This window comes from Erithacus rubecula, assembly GCF_903797595.1.
Source record: "Erithacus rubecula genome assembly, chromosome: 18".
Lineage (NCBI taxonomy): Eukaryota > Metazoa > Chordata > Aves > Passeriformes > Muscicapidae > Erithacus > Erithacus rubecula.
In genome coordinates this window covers 7168164-7185444 of record NC_136670.1, presented here as the reverse complement: position 1 = coordinate 7185444, position 17281 = coordinate 7168164, and the positions used below count along the sequence as shown (strand labels likewise).

The 17281-nt window shown below is 58.6% G+C and overlaps 1 protein-coding gene across 3 annotated transcripts; it reads left to right on the top strand.

Annotated features, from left to right (window-relative positions):
• Positions 1–1619: 1619 nt before the first annotated feature.
• On the top strand, positions 1620–15199 carry KIAA1755. Of its 3 annotated transcripts, XM_079321840.1 has the most exons (15): positions 1621–2395; positions 5027–5224; positions 5707–6633; positions 6877–6997; positions 7104–7256; positions 7789–7912; positions 8191–8308; positions 8946–9032; positions 9117–9233; positions 9569–9667; positions 9924–10072; positions 10956–11094; positions 11332–11454; positions 12034–12225; positions 12304–15199. In XM_079321840.1, exons 1-15 carry the CDS (start codon positions 1667–1669, stop codon positions 13288–13290), a joined length of 4263 nt encoding a protein of 1420 aa, XP_079177966.1. In that variant the 5' UTR covers positions 1621–1666; the 3' UTR covers positions 13291–15199. The 3 variants fall into 3 exon arrangements, with proteins under 3 accessions (XP_079177965.1, XP_079177966.1, XP_079177964.1); XM_079321839.1 differs by having other exon boundaries at positions 1620–2395; positions 5707–6997; positions 10956–11064; XM_079321838.1 differs by having other exon boundaries at positions 1623–2395; positions 5707–6997.
• Positions 15200–17281: the final 2082 nt, after the last annotated feature.

Genomic DNA, 17281 nt, shown 5'->3' with positions numbered 1-17281 from the left:
TTCCCCCAGACAGGCGGTCTCCTCTCGCAGCACGCCAGCTTGTGACACAGTCTGGGGCCTCATGGGAGACAAAAGGGGACACAGAGAGCCAAGGGGATTGATTTTGCAGAAAAGTAAAAATAAAAATGCAAGAATGGTGACCTCAGGCAGAGCCTGGGGGATCTGAATAGTGGCTCTGTGCCGGCAGAGGGGCAGGGCAAGAGGCCACATGCAGCCTGTCCCAGCAGCTGCTTGGGACAAACAGGACATGGAGAACAGGAGCAGCAGAGGAGGGTGAGCTCATGGAGTGAGGGGCCCTGGGGGCACATGGGTGGCCCCCAGAAGCTCTGCCCTTTTCTGGACTTGCTCCCCAGCACCCTGACTCCCAGCCTTGCTGTCTAAGGCTGGCTGGAGGGCATGGGGGGCTTTGGTGGATGTGAGGATCTAAAGCTGGTTATCTTTGCAGGCTGGCCCAGCTGAGCACAGATGGCAACAGACATCTCAAGGTGCAGGTGGAGAGCTGCTTCTCTGGTGCAGGGTGGTGGGGTCCCTCTGGGCTCAGCTCCACATCTGTATCTTCCTGCTCATCAGGATCCCAGAGGAATTGATCCATTGTGCTGGTGCCAGGACACAGCCACACTGTTCTCCTCCCTGCCCTCAACGCCCTCTCCTGGCTCTGGTGTCTATCAAAAGATGCAAGAACCACAGCACTTGGGTCTATTTCAGAGGTGACCAAGCAATTAAAAAAGGTCACAGCCTTGAGCTCACCTTCCCCTGCATTCAAGGGAGCTATAAAAAAATCTGAAGCTGGTAAGCAGACTAACACAACTGCAGGAGCAATTGGCTGCTGGTGGGGATGGAGCTGCCCAGCTGCTCCCAGCTGGCACTGGGGATGCTGGCTTGGAGCCACAGGCCAGTCCTGCAGTGGGCTCAGCTAGGTACCCCAGCCTGGTACCCATGGCCAAGCTCTGCCCACCTGCACAACCACTGGTGCCTGAGCCCTTGAAGTACCCGTGATCCATACAGGCAGCAGGAGGGCTCTCACCAGCTCCCAAGGAAATGGGAAGCAAACGCAAAGGCCTCACTGGCGCCGTCCTCCCTCCCACACGCCAGCAGCCCAGCTGCACCTCCTCCCGTCTCGGCTTGTTTTCACAGCGTGTCCTTTGGCCGCTCGCTGATCCCTGGACAAATGTTCGCTAGCGAGACTGCCCCGGCAGCCTGCAGCCCACGCTGCAGCCGTCCCACCCGCCCGGTGCTTTCCCAGCCCCAGCCCCGGCCTTGAGCCCATTCCCACGAATGCAACAGTGGAAATGACTGCAGCCTGAGCAAGGCACAGAGAGGCTGAGAGTGCTGGATATTGTGCAGGGCTGGCAGAGCTGGTGATGCTGTGCCCACAGTGCCTGGGGCTGGGAGAGCTGTGCCCCGCATGCCTGGAGTTGGGAGAAGTGTCTGTGCTCAAGACTGGCAGGGCTGTGTGAAGCAGCACTTTGCCTTAGGAGAGACCAAATCTGTGGCTTTGGCTCTTATTCTGGTTGTTTTTGTACGGTTCTGGCTGCTGAATCCCATGATCCTGACTCTCGGTGGGTCCTTCCCATCCCTGGAACAGCTCAAAGTCCCCAGAGAAGCACTCGCTGTCCTGCTGCTGCACTTTTGGGGCAGCTCAGGAACGGGAACTGGGAGCGACGGGATGCATCCAGGACACAGACCACTGCCGGGGGATCACGCTGACCCTGGGTGGATTGGAAAAGAGGGGCACCCCCCCACAAAATGCATGTGCGACCACATCCGCACACATGTACACATGTACACACACATGCACATGCAGCTCTGCGTGTTCCCGGTGTGTTCCAGGACCCTCCGCCTGGAGCTGCTCGGGGGGGACGCCCGGTACAGCCGCCTCCTGCTACCCGCCCGGGGTTTCCTTTTCCCTCCACTCCGATCCCATCCCATCCCGAGGGAGTCTCCCCCCCGCCCGGGGGACACAGGGGGACTGTCCCCGGGGTGGCCGCGCCTCGGGGGCGCACGGGGGGCTCCCGCCGGCGGTCACAGCAAAGCGGCCTCCGCCCCCGGCTCTCTCCGGGCCACCCCGCCAGCCCACTCCCTCCCCTCCCCCGCCCCGCCCCGCTCCCGCTTTCTTCGCCTTTTCTTTCTTTTCTTTTTTTTTTTTTTTTTTTTTTTTTTTTTTTTCTTCTTTTTTTCCCTCAGAAGAGGCGCGGCGGGCGGAGGGGGCCGGAGGGGCCGGGGCTGCCCGCCCCCGCCCGCGGCTCCGGAGGCGCCGGCGCCGGGAAGAGCCGCCGGCGGAACGGGGACCGGCCGGGAGCCCCGGGCCGGGGAGAGCCGGCGAGGAGGAGGAGGAGGAGGGACGGGACGGTCTGTGCAGCGGCCCCCGACCCTCTGCCACTTCCTGGGAAACATGGTAATTCCTGGGGCATCCCTCTCCCTGCCGCCGTCCCTCCCCGTGGCTGCCAGTGCCGCGGGCACCGGGTGGGCACCGGGTGGGCAGCGGGATCGACAGCAGAGGGAAGTGGGGAGCGAAGGTGGAAGGAGGTGCAAAGGCAGAGGTGGGTGTGGAAGTGGGTGTCAGGGCAGAGGTGGGTGGGAAGGCAGAGACAGATGGGTGTGAAGGTGGAGATCAGTGCAAGGTTGGGGATCCGGTGTGGAGGTGGCCGTGGCCGCTTGGGCAGGTGTGCGCGGGGCTGCATCCTGCCGTGGTTAAACTCCGCCGCAAAGTTTGTGAGGGGCATGCGTGCAGCGAGTGGGAGCTGTTGTGTGAGCCGTGCCAGCTCGGGGGGATGCTCGGCAGAGCCATTGGATCACTCGTCACCGCAGCCGGCACGTGCCGTTGCCCCGGGCTCTGTGCTGAGCGCGCCCTCCCCATCTGGGCCAGGCTGAGCGCCGTGTCCTGCCAAAGCTGGTGACAGCAAGGGCTGCGGAGAGGCAGAGCAATTGGTATTCAGGACTGGTCCCAGGCTCAAACCTCGCTTCTCGCAGGGAGGAGAAAGGAGCTGGAGCTGTCACCTTGTGGCTTTGGGCATGGGTTAAACAACTTTACCACACCAAAACTCCAAAGCCCATCCCGTCTTGTTGATGTAAACCAGTTTAAAAATATGGGTATTTGGGGAGAAATATCAATCTCTATTTAACAGCACTTTGGCTTATTAAAATGGAAATAGCTTTGCAAATGTAAATCTCCTTATGCTCCCTAATGCCTTTGTTCCGGCTCTCTCCCAGCGGGTGGAGGGGCTGGGATAACTGGCTGCTTTCGGATTCCTACGGGCTCCTGGCCGGCCCGGATGCGGCTTCGCCTATGAACTCAGAGCCACTGTACCATGGTTACCCTAAAAGCCTCCCCCAGTGATGAAGTGCTTTGTGACACTCCATGAAAACATTTTTAGTCAGTCATTCCAGGCCAAAATATTCCTCAGCACAACTCAGGCTATGTCTGGTGCCTCCATCAGTTTCTGGTTCTCTTCTGACAGTCCCTGCCACTGGATGAAGTCTTGGGCGATAGGGTGACAGGAAACAGCCTCGAGTGGTGCCAGGGGAGGGTTAGACTGGATACTAGAGAAAAACTTCTTCACTGAATGGGTTGTCAAGCCCTGGCACAGGCTGCCCAGGCAATAGTGGAGTTACCACCCCTGGGAGGATTTAAAAGACTGTTGAAGGCAAGGCAGGCAGTTCTGGCTCATCTCTCATGGCAGCATTTGGAGCAGAATGGATCCTCCTGTGCTGTTGTGGCTCCTCACCTCAGTGTTGGGATGGGGAGGAAGTTGAGCTCAGCAGTGCTGGGGATGGAGGGGATGGGCACCCGGCTGAGTTCAGCACTGGGGACCAGGTGGCTGCACCAGAGCCTCACTGGAGGAATGTGGAATGGGGTACTAGGCTTTGCCCTTCAACAGGGATTTTCCAGAGTAAGGTCTGCAGTCCATTCTAGAAACTGTACACAAAGCTTGAGGAGAAAGGTCCAAGGGAAGAAAGCTTAGACAGGAAACACAGTGGCAGATCAGGGCCCTGAGAAAGACCAGGCTTGCCTCCTCTTCTGCCCAGCTCTGTGGCTTCTCCTGTCAGGTGCAAGGACAGGAGATTGCTGTGCCGAGACATGGAAAAAAAGTCATGAAGAATTAAGCAGAGCATGACTGCAAAGTGCTTTAGTTAAACCGCATTAAAACTAATTAAGCTGAATTAACCGTGGCCCCTTTGTCTCTGTATGGGCTCCTGGACCAGGGATTAGCTGCCTGAAACTAATGCTCACCTTGAGCTAATCCCACCAGACTTCCTGGGTGCTCTTACACGAGCAGGACCCAGCTGCTTGGAGGATGCTACTCTTCCCCACTTGCCTATGGGATCCTCTTGACAGCTGTGCCAGACCCATCCCCGCGCTGCCTGGAGTGCAGCCCGGGCATCACAGGAGCTGTGGGATGGCTTCTCTCCATGTGCCAGCCGTGCCACACAGCCGACAGCTCCAAGAGAATGAACTGGGAATTGCTGGTTCGTACTGGTTCATATGTGGCGCAGACCCAGTGTCCTCACCTCGCTCTGGGGCAGTGTTGGGGGATGCAACGCGGCAGAACGCTGCCCAAAAAATTCAGGAATAATTTTGAGTTTGGCAAATTCAGCAACGAGTCTGGACCAAAACACCCTATCCATCTTCAGATGTTTGTCCTTCCTCCCATCTGCTGCATTCCTGCAACGAGTTGTGGAGCCCAGCACAGCCCCACGATCTGTCTGGTCTGTCTCTGCTTAACCCCTCGGCTGCTCCACATGGCTGGCGGCCGAGCAGGGCGGCTGCTGCCTTCGGGGCTTATCCCAGGCTCCTTAACCACAGCCCAGCGCTGGAAACCGGACCCGCCGTGCCGCCTGCCCAGTGCTTGCTCTGCCCCACTCCCTGTACCCCCTGTTTCCAGCCCGAGCTCAGCAGCATTGCCCGTGGGGGTGTCCCAGGGCACAGTGGCACCGTGCAGCATAGGATAGTGGGCAAATGCACTGGGTCAGGTGTCCCCACTGTGGGGCCACTGTCCCACCAGCGACACTTGCCTCCCTCCTGCAGGATGCCGGCTCGCTGGATGCGGCGGTGCAAAGCGCTCTCCAGGCCCTCTACCCGCCCTTCGAAGCCACTGCTCCCACCGTCCTGGGCCAGGTGTTTCGGCTGCTGGAGACCAGCTACCAGGGGGATGGGCTCCTCTGCCTCTTCCAGTTCCTCATCCCGGCCAAGCGGCTCTTCGAGCGCCTGCGGCAGGCAGCCTGTGTAAGCCCCCGTGCCCCACAGTGGTGCCCCCATGAGCCACCCCTGGACACGGGGGGTTTGCCCTAAGGAGTCCTTCCTGCATGGGCATGCTGATTCTGTGGGTTCCCTCCCTGCACTCCCTGTCTGTGGAGGGAACATGGCACACCAGCTCCCTGGGATTTGTTGAGCATATGTGATCCCTGCAATAAGGGCAGGGGGACTCTGGTCATCTTGTCTTGATCCAAGACAGGCTTAAGCAGGGGTTTTCCCTCTGTAAGCACGTAGATAGAGGGTAGACTCCATACCCTGGGAATAGCTATGGCTCAGGGTGGGCTTGCAGGGCTGTGCTGCAGGGGCTTGGCTCAGGATGTGCATTGGGTCACCAGGCTCTTCCATCCTCATCATGGGAAGCGCAGGGCTGGGCAGCAAGAGCACGTGGGGGTGGCTGGGAGGCACAGAGCTGGCAGGCCTCTCTCATGCACTGTGTTCTTCCTCCCTCCCAGGCTCCCTACTTTAACCGCATCTTTCTCCATGAAGGCTGGCCCTTATGTCTGCATGAGAAGGTGGTTGTGCACCTCGCACCGCTCAGCCCCCTCCTGCTGCGCCCCGGGGACTTCTACCTGCAAGCAGAGCCCTGTGAGGAGCACAGAGCACGTGTCACCATCAAGCACCTCTCCCTGGACCTGCGCTCAGTGGAGGAGACACCTGTCCCTGAGACCACCCATGCACTGCTCTTCACTAATGCATGGCTGGAGGAGGTGAACAGCAGCTGGGCTGGAGCTCCCCTGCACACCTGCCTGGTGGCCACCGAGAACGGCGTCACCCCCCTGCCATGGAGCCGGATTGCCACGCCTGAGTTCACTGACAAGCCCAGGGCTGGAGCTGACAGTGTGCCTGCTGGTGGCCGGCATGACCCTGCTCCTGAGCCAGCAGCACTCGGCACACCTGTGCCCCGTGGCACAGCGAATGTCCCCACGCACTACAGCAACATGGGAGGCACCATCCCAGGCTGCAAGGCTACCTCTCGGAAGTCAAGCCAGGGACGATACCCAGGACTGATCAAGGTGGAGCAGGCAGGTCTGAGGAAGAAACCAGCCACGCTGGCTGTGCCCAGCCTCAATGAAATCATCAGCCAGAACCTGGAGGGGGAGTATGTGGACCTGCTGGAGCAATCCCAGGAGGACATGGAGGTCCTGACCAGATCCCTGTTTCCCACCTGCCCTCCAGGCAAAATAAAGACTGGGGCCGAGGAGATGCTCCCCTGGGGGAATGAGGGACCGGGAGCAGACACCTGGCCCTGTGGGGGAGCATTGAGCTCAGAGGAGAGTTCCTGCAGCCCGTGCCTGGGGAGGAAGCTGAGCCAGGAGCCAGGGCCACACGGCCCAAAGTGCCGCCAGCGTGACTCCTACATGGCCGCGCAGCAGAACCCGGTGAACTTTGGCTCTGGGCTGATGGCAGCCATCCTGGAGGAGCCTGACAGCCCTGGCTCCGAGCTGCCCCCTGCCACCCCCCGTGAGACCCCCTCACAGCACAAGAAGGGGGCTGGCAGCCCCACGCTCCTCACCCGCCGGTCCCGCCGAGCCTCTCCTGGGGCGCCAGGGCAGCGGGGGCTGGTGCAGCAGGGCAACCCCCGGCTCCCCCCAGGTTCCAGCCACAAGTTCTCCTTCCTGAAGGGCTCCCGGCTCGGGGCAGCCCCCGGGGATGAAAGAGTCACCAGCCAGCACGAAGGGGCCTGGAAGAAGATGTCAGCCATCTACTCCCCCAGGATGGGCAGAGCCAAGGCAGCAGGGAAAGGTACCATCCTGTGGGACTGCAGCATCTGAGCAGGCACTGCTAGAGCTTTTGCTAGTCCTCTGCTTTGTTGAGTGTCACCAGCTTCTCTTTCTATCTCTGTGCACAGGTACAAATGCAGCCATTGCTGCTCCCATGGAGACAAGTTCCAGCTGCAAGAATGGTCCCTGTGTACCCTGCACTGGCACTGCTGCTCAGGAGCCTCCAGCCTGGCAGGACCTGCACGCTGGGCTGCTGCGCTCAGGCATCATCTGCCTGCCAGGTACTGCTGGCACTGTGAGCTTGGGGAATGGGCGGGACAGGCTCTGGATGGAAACACAGGCTTCTAGAGAGGGTGTTTTGGAGGAAGGTTTCAGGGCTTTGCTGGAGGCCAGAAGTACTCCAAGCAGAAAATTTCCCTTCAGCTGGGCAAAAACATTAAAAACATAAATGCAGGCAGCCTGTGAAGAGCAGCTGCCCCGGTCCCAGCCGCCCCAAGCCCTCCCACACCATTCCTCTGCAGTGAAGCTGTTCAGCTTTAGCTGCCAAACAATAAACATTTGGCTCCTTCTTTTTCCCAAAAACTAAAAAGCAGTAACAAAACCCATTTTTTTCTTAGGAAAAACGTCCCCAGCAGCTCTGGAATTCCAGATGTTCATGCAGAGAGCCCCCTCAGGCTGGCTTGCCCCCTCCAGAAGAGCCAGATGGGCTGCACCATGGCAGGCCCTGAGCTGAGGGAGCTTACCCCAGCCCATTGTGGGGTGCTCAGGTCTGGCAGGTGGCTGCCAGAGGGGTCACTCACCCTTTCCCCCCAGGGAGCTCGGACAGGCTGGGCAGGGCCCTCCTCCTGGTGACCACCAGTGGCAGTGCCTGGCGGGCTGCGTGGTGCTCAGCTGCTGAGCTGGCAAGGCTCATCCTCTACCTCTACTCCCTCCCCAGGTAAGGGCCAGCAGGACCTGCCAGTGACCCCCAGCTGCTGCCTGGCAGCTCCAGGCTGGGATGGATGCCCAGCATCCCACACACTCTGGGCACATCCCCAAGGACCCTGGACCATGCCCCTGCCAGAGGCAAATGCTCTGAGCCCTTGGCATCCCACAGAGACGAGGCCATTGCCTGTGGGTTCCTGCCTGCCTGGGGGTGCAGGATGTGGTCCAGGGCTTTGGGAGGACCCTGCCCCAGGGAAGGACCCCCACTCCTGCTGTGTTTGCCCTCGCTAGGCAAGAAGTGAAGAATGGTGAGAGGCGAGAAGCGAAGGACGTTGGGCTGACAGTTGTGGTGGATGCCAGGAAGCAGCCGCCCGCTCCTGTCCTATTCTCAGCCCTCCGCTCTGTCCAGGTATGCCAGGCTCTGTGTACCTGTGCCATAGACATGCCAGGGGTGTCCCTGTCTGGGAGGGAGTGCTGCCACCCTTTGGGGGTCCCTCAGAGCCTTCCCTGTGCCTGCTCTCCATGCAATTCCCAAAGGTCCCTGCCGAGCCCTGCCATCACCTGGTGGGCATCACCAAGAGCCCTCCAGCATCCTGCTGTGTGAATTCACCAGGAAATAGGCTCCACAGTGACAATCCACTGTTGTGACAGAATCCTTGTGCCAGTGCCCAGGGAGTGCCTCAGGTAGTGCCCTGTGCTGTCCAGGGGCTTTGGGGTCCCCCCTGACACAGCACCCTTTGCCTTTGCACGCCAAATAAAACCCACAGTGGCCCAGATGCTCTTCACATAGAGAAGTGTCACAGGTGTGAGAGGAGGGGTTCACTCATGAGCCTCTTCCCATGGTTCTTTGCCAGGCAACTGATGGCTGGGACAAGGTCATGGCCTGAGTGATGTGCTCCCATCTCCCACACCAGTGAGCATGGGAGCCTTTTCTTTTGCAATTAGCTCACAAGCCTCAGCCAACCCAGGAAAGCCCAGCACTGCCATGGGTAACCTGAGGGCTGCATGTGGGGTGTGCCCTGGTGATTCTCCCCTGCCTCCCACAGAGTGTCTCTCCAGGCTGCATCCACAGCATGCTGCTCCTGGCCGAGAAGGAGCTGGTCTCCCACCGTGAGAGGCTGTCTGGGGTGCAGGTGAGCCTGTCCCTGTGCCCTCAGCTGGTGCAACAGGGGGTTATTCCCTGCTCCAGGCAGCTCTACAAGCCCTGTGCCCTGCAGGTGGAGACCGTGACATCGCTGAAGGCTCTGGGCCGCCACGTCGACAGCTCCCAGCTGCCCCCAGAGCTGGACGGTGCCTTCCCCTACTGCCACGGCGAGTGGGTTCAATTCTTCCAGGTGTCTGTTACCACACCATGAGCCATTGCCTCACCTCCCTCGCGTCCCTCTGTCCCCACTGCATCTTATGTGTCCCACACACATCCCTGGAAAAGCAACAGGAAGGGCTGGGAGAGGGGAATTAAAAGGAGAGCTCTGAGCACAGGAGGGTCATGCTTCTTACCTGCTCCTGCCTGCAGCTGCACATCCACCTCCACACTCCCTTTCTCATCAGCTTTAACTCAGTGCCTCACCGTTTTTCCTGCTCTGTCCTGGCACTGCTGCTCCTCCTCCTCCTCCTCCTCCTCCTCATGGGCAGGCTGCCCCCACTGACTCACCGTGTGTGTCCCCCGCAGAAGCTGCAGCCCTTCACAGCCAGCCTCAGGCAGGCATCGGAGCTGCTGCAGCGCTGCATCCAGGAGCTGCGGAACACCGACGCGCTGGCAGGGACACAGGTAACAGGTGGCAGCACCACAGGTTGGGGACTTTTCCAAATTGCCCATCCACAGTGCAGCCACAGCCACATTGCACTCCAGTTACCCAAAACTTGGCATAACCGCTCCAAGATGGGCTGCTCCTGGCCATGGGGCTGTTCCCTGTCCCTGTTCCCTGTCCCTGCCTGGTGCAACCCCAGGTACCCATCCTGTGCTGGCTGAGACCTGAGGTGAGGCCCCAGATAAGACACTTGTCTGACCCTCTCTTCCTCCACAGGATGTGGCTGTGGGCATCAGGAGGCACCGGGATCTGATGCAGAGGGTGCTGAGTGAGCCCCAGCTGGTGCGGGCGCAGCGCGAGGGGGGGTTCGTGCTGGCCAGGCTGCGCAGGGAGGCCACCCGCCTCTGCGCCTCCGACCACGTCAGGTAGGGCAGGGCAGTTCTGCTGGTCAGGGATGCCAATGCCAGGGACCAGCTGATCCAGCTCCTGCTGGCTGACAGAGCCAGCTCCCCATGGACAGCCTGGTCCCCATGAGCCCAAGCTATTGCCATGCTCGGTCCTGCTCTGGGAGCATGGACCACTTGTCTGGGGCAGCCCATTGCAGGAGTCGCCATATGCTCACTGGTGCCAGATCCCTGAGAGGGTCCCTGCCACAATCCAGGCCAGATCTGTCAGTGCTGTGCAATGCCGGCAGCAATGCCTCGGGCTGGGCTCGGGAAGAGCCACTAGAGGGGGCCAAGTGCCGGCCGTGCCGCGCCCAGCCAGCTGCGCCGTGCTCGTCCCGCCGTGCCGTGATCGGCCGGGGATGTCGCACTTGTCTGGCCATGCCTCACTCATCCAGTGATGCCATAATCCGGCTCCTCTGGCCATGCTGTAGTCATCCAGTAATGTCACCCCCATCTGGACATGCCATACTCGCCCAGTGATGCCGTAATCTGGCCCTGCTGTTACTCACCAGCCATGCTGTAATTGGGCATTCCATACTCACCCGGTGATGTCGCTCTCGGCCAGGAATGCTGCACCCGTCTGGTGATGGCTCACTGGTCCATAGTCTATGCATTCAGGCAGCACTGATCCACTGCTCCCTCCTGCTCCCTTCTCTTAGTGGGGCTGGGCTGCACTGGCAGACAGAGCTTTACCATCCTGTGGTCCCTGCCACCCATTTGCTCCATGGGTTAGGGAGATGTCCAGGTGCCTGCAGGGCTGGGGTCATGAGCTGAACAAGAGACCTGCTCTCCTCATCTTGTGTATCCGTGAGCTCACCTGGCAGCACCTGGCACTGATGATCCCTCTTCTCCCAACCCCCAGGACTGGTATGGATGTGGCTGAGGGGCTGTATAGTCAGCTGGAGGAAGAACTTCACAATCTCGTGTCCCAATCCAACAGCTGCCTGGAGCGCCTGGAGTTCCTCCGCAAGGTCCGGGAGCTCGAGACTCAGTTTGGCAAGGTGAGCTTGGTGTCCCTGGGGTGACACAAGTTGAAATTGCCTTCTGTGGCGTTCCATGTTAGAGTGTTTTGGTCACGTTTCCTTTGGTTTTGATGATGCCGGAAGCCTGGAGAATGGCAGGATTGCCTGAGCTTTGATTTTCGTGTGTGAGACTAAGCCTGGGCTGGGATGCCTGGCCGGGGCAGGAAGGGGAGGTGCTGTGGACACGCTGCTGATCCCTGTTCTTCTCTCTCACAGCTGGGGTCCTGGCTGGATGGGGAGGCAGCAGCTCGGCTGCAGGAGATGGGCACTGAGGATTGGAGTCCCGACAGCTGCCAGGGCTCTGCCGAGCACTTCAAGGAGTTCCTTGCTCAGGCCACAGTACGTCTGGAGGGGCTTTTCTGTGACAGACATCCCCTGGGTTTGGAAAGAGGCTTCTGAGCAGAACTAGGTGTCCCCAAGCTGTTGAGTCACATTGCAGTCGTCAAGCTCAGCATTGTGAGGACTCTGGGCAGTCCTGTTCCAGTAAGGGGGTGGCTGCACTGTTCCTTGATGTGTGCTGGGCTGGGACTGCTGATCCCAACCCCTGCTGCACTTCATCCATGCAGTTCTTTTTTCCTGCAAAGCCTGGACGTCTATCAGACAACAAATAACATAGTGATGAGGATCTTCTGGTTCCCCTGGATGAGTAGGCTCTTTAGTCACACACACTGTAGGGAGGGTGAGGCATGGTGACCCCGATCAGGACAGGAAGTGCATTGGTGCATTTTGAACCAGGCCAGGGCAGAGCAGAGATTTGGAGAATCCCATTGCTTTGTTTCTTCTCACTTGCCCAGAATTGTTCCCCATCCGTCTGTAATGGTGATGCTAAGTGTCACCTGCAGCGCATCACCCTGCACGCATATCCCAGGTCAGCACCGTTCCCAGGTGTGGAGCTGTTCCTTCCTCTTGTCCCTGCAGGCTCGGTACCAGCATGGCCTGACCCTGTGCCAGGAGGCAGCTGAGGTCCGAGACACGACGTTCCCTGAGGCAGATGCCTTCCAAGTGGCTGCAGCCCTTTTCCAGACTAAGCTGATGAGCTTCTCCAAGCAGCTGGAGCGGCGGCAGGCAGAACGGGAGCTGCTGCAGGAGCTCATCCAGTTCTCCAACAAGGTGGGTGAAGGGGATCTTCCCCTGCAGGACATAGTGCAGCTGGTAGCACAAAACCAGACACTCTCACCTCTTTTGCAGGTGGCAGGGCTGAAGCTGGACTGCCGGCAGTGCTCGGCCCGGGCGCAGCGCGGGGAGGGCCAGGCACTGCGGTGCCTGCAGAGATCCTTCCAAAAGCTCTCCGTGGAGTTTGCCCTGGAGAAGCTGAAGGAGATGAAGGCTCAGGTGCGCAGGATGCAGAGCAGCCAGGGGTTGGCAGCCTGGACAGAGGCACAGCACAGGTACCAGGAGACCCGGCAGATCCTGGAGGAGATGCTGGCAGAACTGCAGGAGGCCTGGGGAGCACAAGCTGATGGGCAGGGAGACTCCTCCAGCCCCCCCAGCCCAGGCTCTGCAACCTCTCACACAGAAGTCCTGGTGTGCAGAGCAGCCCCGAGCCCCGAGCCATTAGTGTTGAGGGGCAGGGGAGTGGCAGAGCAGCCAGAGACCAGCACTGAAGGGCCAGGACAGCCCCAGGGGCCAGGACAGCCCCGGCCCAGCACCACTCCTAGCTCCACACTGGGTGTGGAGCAGAGCTCTCAGCAGCCCCACTGCCAGCTGGGGCCTCAAGGTGCCCACACCTCTCAGCACCGCATCTCTGCAGACACCCCCCATCCCAAAGCCAAGAGCAAAGCCAGCCTGAAAGCAGCAGGACTCCTCAGCCAGGAGCGCAGCCAGCGCCCTCGGAGGCGTCCCTTCACCCTGCCTCCCTGGACACGCTTCCCAGGTGCTGACCCACCATGTCCTACTGCTGTGCCCCATGGGACTGCCTCAGATCCCAGCACACCTGCTGCACCAGCGGGGCCACGGGCAGAATCTGCCCAGTACTTCCAGATTTCCAGCCAGAGCAGTTTCTCCTCTGAAGACTCAGATTCACAGAACTCCATGGAAGAAACCCCAGCAGCAAGCCTGGCTTTGACTGGGGACCTCCAGAGTCCCAGATCACCCTGCTCATCTGAAAAGTCCCAGCAGATCATTTATCTGGAGAACCACCACACTGAAAGTTCAGCTAAAGCAAATACCAAGTAACCAGTTCCTCCAGCTGGGCTTGTCCAGCTGCATAAGTCTCAATAACGGACTGGATGAGACTTCCCATGCTCAGAGGTGGGATGCTGGAACTTCTTACCCCACCCTCAGTCCCAGAATCTTTGGTTCCCTGTCCTTAGCACTCTCCCTGCCATGGATCAGCAGTAATTCCATCAGCAGCTCACAGGGTTCATTTACAATCTGCCAGATGTGTAGTGATTCTCCCATAAAGTGCCTTTGTCCCAGAGATTTCCCACATTGGAAGCTGTGCCTGGAGCATCCCAGTGGAGTGCAGACCTGTGAGATACTCCTGTCACTGACTGTGCTCCCTGCTCCACTGGATGCACACTGCTGCAGCCCTGGCTGAGCCCCAGCAGTGGGCCCTGGGTTTGTGTGCGCTCATTAACACGGGACTAACTCCATTAACATGAATAAACCTGAAGAAAAACAGCTGGATGGTCCTCATGGAGGAGAGTGAGCAGTTGTGTCCCACTGAGAGTCAGCTGCTGGGGTTCTCACCTAAGTTCCAGCTGCCTCCACCACCCCAGCACAGTGCCCACAGGCGGGAGGTGCCACCAAGAATGTCCCCTGTGCCCCCTGCATGGGCTGTGCCCACAGCCTGCCTCTCCTCCTTGCTGCCAGCACCTTGGTCCTGCTCAAAGGACCTTTTTGTAAGGGTTAAGTGCCTCAGTCTCCTGTTCTCCCTCCCAGTACATCAGCAGAGTGGTGTCATCCTGCCCAGCCTCCCCACTCTGTTTTGGGAACGCACTGTCCTGAAGCCTTTGGGACCTGTTTGGCCTGGGTGCGACCTTGCCAATCCCAGTCCAAAGAAGCCAGAGCTCCCCAGAGACGCTGTCCCCGCAGGCGAGTCCCTGCACTGCGTGTTTGGGCACCGGGAGCGATGGCAGGCGGGACCCTGAGTGTCGGGGCCAGGCACTGCCCCCTGGGCAGCCACAGCATGAGCTAATCAAGAGACATCAGGGGAGAAGCGATCTCTGCCTTGGAGGCTATTCCAGAAAAACACACTCCTCCTCCCAGCCCAGCTCGGTCACGGCTCGCACCCTGCGGGATGCTCGCCTCGGCAAAGGGCACTCGCCCATCCCAGTCTGCCTGAGCATCACTCATACCCCCCTCAGCCTTGTTTTTGCCAGATCCCGAAGCCAAGCCCCGCTGAGCTCCTCACGGCCCCAGCTGCCCCCCGCGGGGGCCACACTGCTCCTGTCTGGGTCATCACTGAAGCATTAACGGGACCCCAGCCCTGCCCTGCCCTGCCCTGTCACAGGACCTCTGCCTGTCACCACTCCTAGTCCTGCCCAATTGTCTCCTCTTCTCCCTACAATTTTTTTAGACTCCATCTTCCCCAGCTCAACACTGGTTTCCCTGATGGCAATTCTGTCCCTGCTCCACTGAAATCCTGGTCACTGAGTCCATCCCATTCCTTTTGGTTTAAAAGTTGTCCCAGAGAACCCAGACAGGGTTTCAGGACAGCCTGTCCTGTGCAAGGCTAGAGTTCGTTCTATTCTCCAATAATGCCACATCCTGAATGGCACCATGGTCATCGAGCCAGGACATTTCTACTTTTTCATGGTATGTTCCTGCTCCCCATGCCCATGCCCTACAGCTGAGTGTGCCCACTCCCCATCCCATGTGGCCAGTGCAAGCCATGCCCAGCTGGATGTGGCCCAGCTCACTCTGAGAGCCAAAAATCTTTTCTCCCTCCAGCATCATTCCAAGCCAAGCCTGACAGATCCCTTGCTCAGTTTTCCACTCTGTTGAGAGCTGATCTGCTGTATCCCCCCCATTTCAGCTTTTAGCTTGGAGAAATAGCACTTTCCAGCAAGGAAGAAAAAGAGAAAGTCATTTTTCAAACCAGATGGAATTATGATTCTTCTGAATAAAGCAAACAATGACTTTCCTGTTGTTTTCTTTTTCCATAAGTAAAATAAAAAAATGATATTTTGCAAATCCTGAGTTGAACCGATAACAGAAAGGGGAATTTCCAGCCTGTGGTTGGAGGGTGAATCGTTTCCCTGGAAGGATCCTGTGCTCTGAAGAGCCGTCAGCCCCCACAGCTGAGTGGGCATACCCAGATCCCTCCGCCCAAAAAGTGTTTTGCAACATTCTGCAGAAATTTTTGCATCTCTACTTACCGTTCAGCACATGATTTATGGCTCCCAAGTCTGACCAATTAAGCCATAACCTTTCCAGAAAGGCAAGTATAGGAGTTAATCAATGTCTCCTTTCCCTTGTGAAATGGCAAAATCATTTGTCAGGGCCTGGCAGGGATCCAGCAGTGTGGGCTGGTCGGGGTCTGGCAATGCCAGGGTGGAGAGCACCCTCCAACCTTGGAGGGAAGCTCCCACAAGACCCCAGGAAATACTTTTTTCCAAAGGAAAAAACGCCAAAAATGTAGGACCCAGCAGATGACAAAACCAGCTCAGGGAAGTGGAGACCCCATGTATCAGGCACAGATCCCAGCCCCAGGGAATGACCTTCACTTCCTCAGGGCAGTTCCTGGTCAGCATTCCCCCTGTGGTTCCTGAGCCCTTCAACAGAGCAGACAGTACATGGGTTGGCACAGAGCAGGGAGCTCCAACTGGAGACAGCCACAGCACTCTTCTTCCTCCTCCTCCTCCTCCTCCTCACCACCAGATTCCCATTAAGCTCTGCCTTACAAATTGTGGAGGCTGGGGGGTCACTGGGTTCAATTGTGACAAGACAGAGGGAAGAAGAAAAGAAGAAGAAGGACAGGAAGTACTGGGGTTCCCACGCTCCCAGACACTGCCACAGCTGTGCCCTGTCCCAGTGAAGTGTGAGAAATGGGTGACAAGGCAGACATGCAATGACAACAGCATGTGGGACAATTCAGAGTACCCCAGCTGGGCCCCTCAGCAGTTGTGGTGCCAGAAGAGCCACCACAGAACCATTCCTGTCCTGGCAGCCCCTGGAACTGGGGTTCAGCCACAAACAGCCATGGAAGTTCAGAAGCACAAATTGGGGGTGTGGTCCATGCCACAGTGGGAACACTGTCTTGCCTGGATTTGTCCTCCTGGGTGACAGCCAGGGCAGTAGGTCTGGTTTCAGTAGGTAAACACAGAGGCAGCTCTGGGTGCGAGAGGGAGCTGAGCTGTGGGACAAGGATATCAGCTCAGTCCTGGCTTTGGGACATGGCTGCAAGCAGAGGTGTCCCAGAGAAGCTTCATTATCTCCAAGTGCTCTGTCAGAGCAGGAGATCTTGCTGTCACTGAGCTGGGGGTGCTGGTGCTCTGGGGAGCTGTAAGAAACGGAAAACCAAAAAACCAGTGATATCGGAGGAAAACAGGAAGGGTGAAGGGTAACGCCAAAGGGTAGAGCTCCGAGGGTTGGACGTAACTCAGTGTGATCTGAGCTGGCCAGGGAAAGGCCAGCCCAGCTGCTTTCCAAAATCCCAGCTGTGCTGCATCCCGAGGGATGGATGGAAACCCATGGAGTAAGCCTCTGCCAGTGCTTACTCAGGGGCCCTGCAGACACCCGCCCTGGGAAGATGATGACAGAGGAGCTGGGCACAGGTGACCTGCACTGGGACACACACGGCTCGTGTTAGCCCTGGGGAAACCACCCAGCTTCAGGCATAAAACCTGGGCATGTGAACTCATCAAGCAGCACAAACACTCTATGCACCAACTGGGGAGCACAGACCCTTCTTGTTTCCCCCTGCAGACCCGTTGGAGCCTGCAAGCTATGAAGGTGGTGAGGGATTACCGGGGAGAGGTGCCCTGGGGGAAACAGGCGCCCTGGGGAGGGAGGGAGGGCTGGGGGGGTTCCAACAAACTGCTGGGAAATGACGGACAGAGCCTGGAATTCACTTTGCACCAGGTACAGCCAGATCAGTTTGCAAAACATTGTGTTTGGCTCACGACTATCCTGGCAGTGGACGTGAGTCCATCCTGCAGCACTGCAGCCCACTCCCGAGTGCTGTGGGACCCTGCCACAGTGGGACTGGCCTTGTGGCCAT

Bases quoted from the DNA above. Each gene is read 5' to 3' on its own strand.
- KIAA1755 (XM_079321838.1), top strand. From the start codon at position 1,667: ATGCATCCAGGACACAGACCACTGCCGGGGGATCACGCTGACCCTGGG. The intron at 6,998-7,103 runs GTACCATCCTGT...CTCTGTGCACAG, and splicing joins AGCCAAGGCAGCAGGGAAAG to GTACAAATGCAGCCATTGCT. The intron at 9,668-9,923 runs GTAACAGGTGGC...CTTCCTCCACAG, and splicing joins ACGCGCTGGCAGGGACACAG to GATGTGGCTGTGGGCATCAG.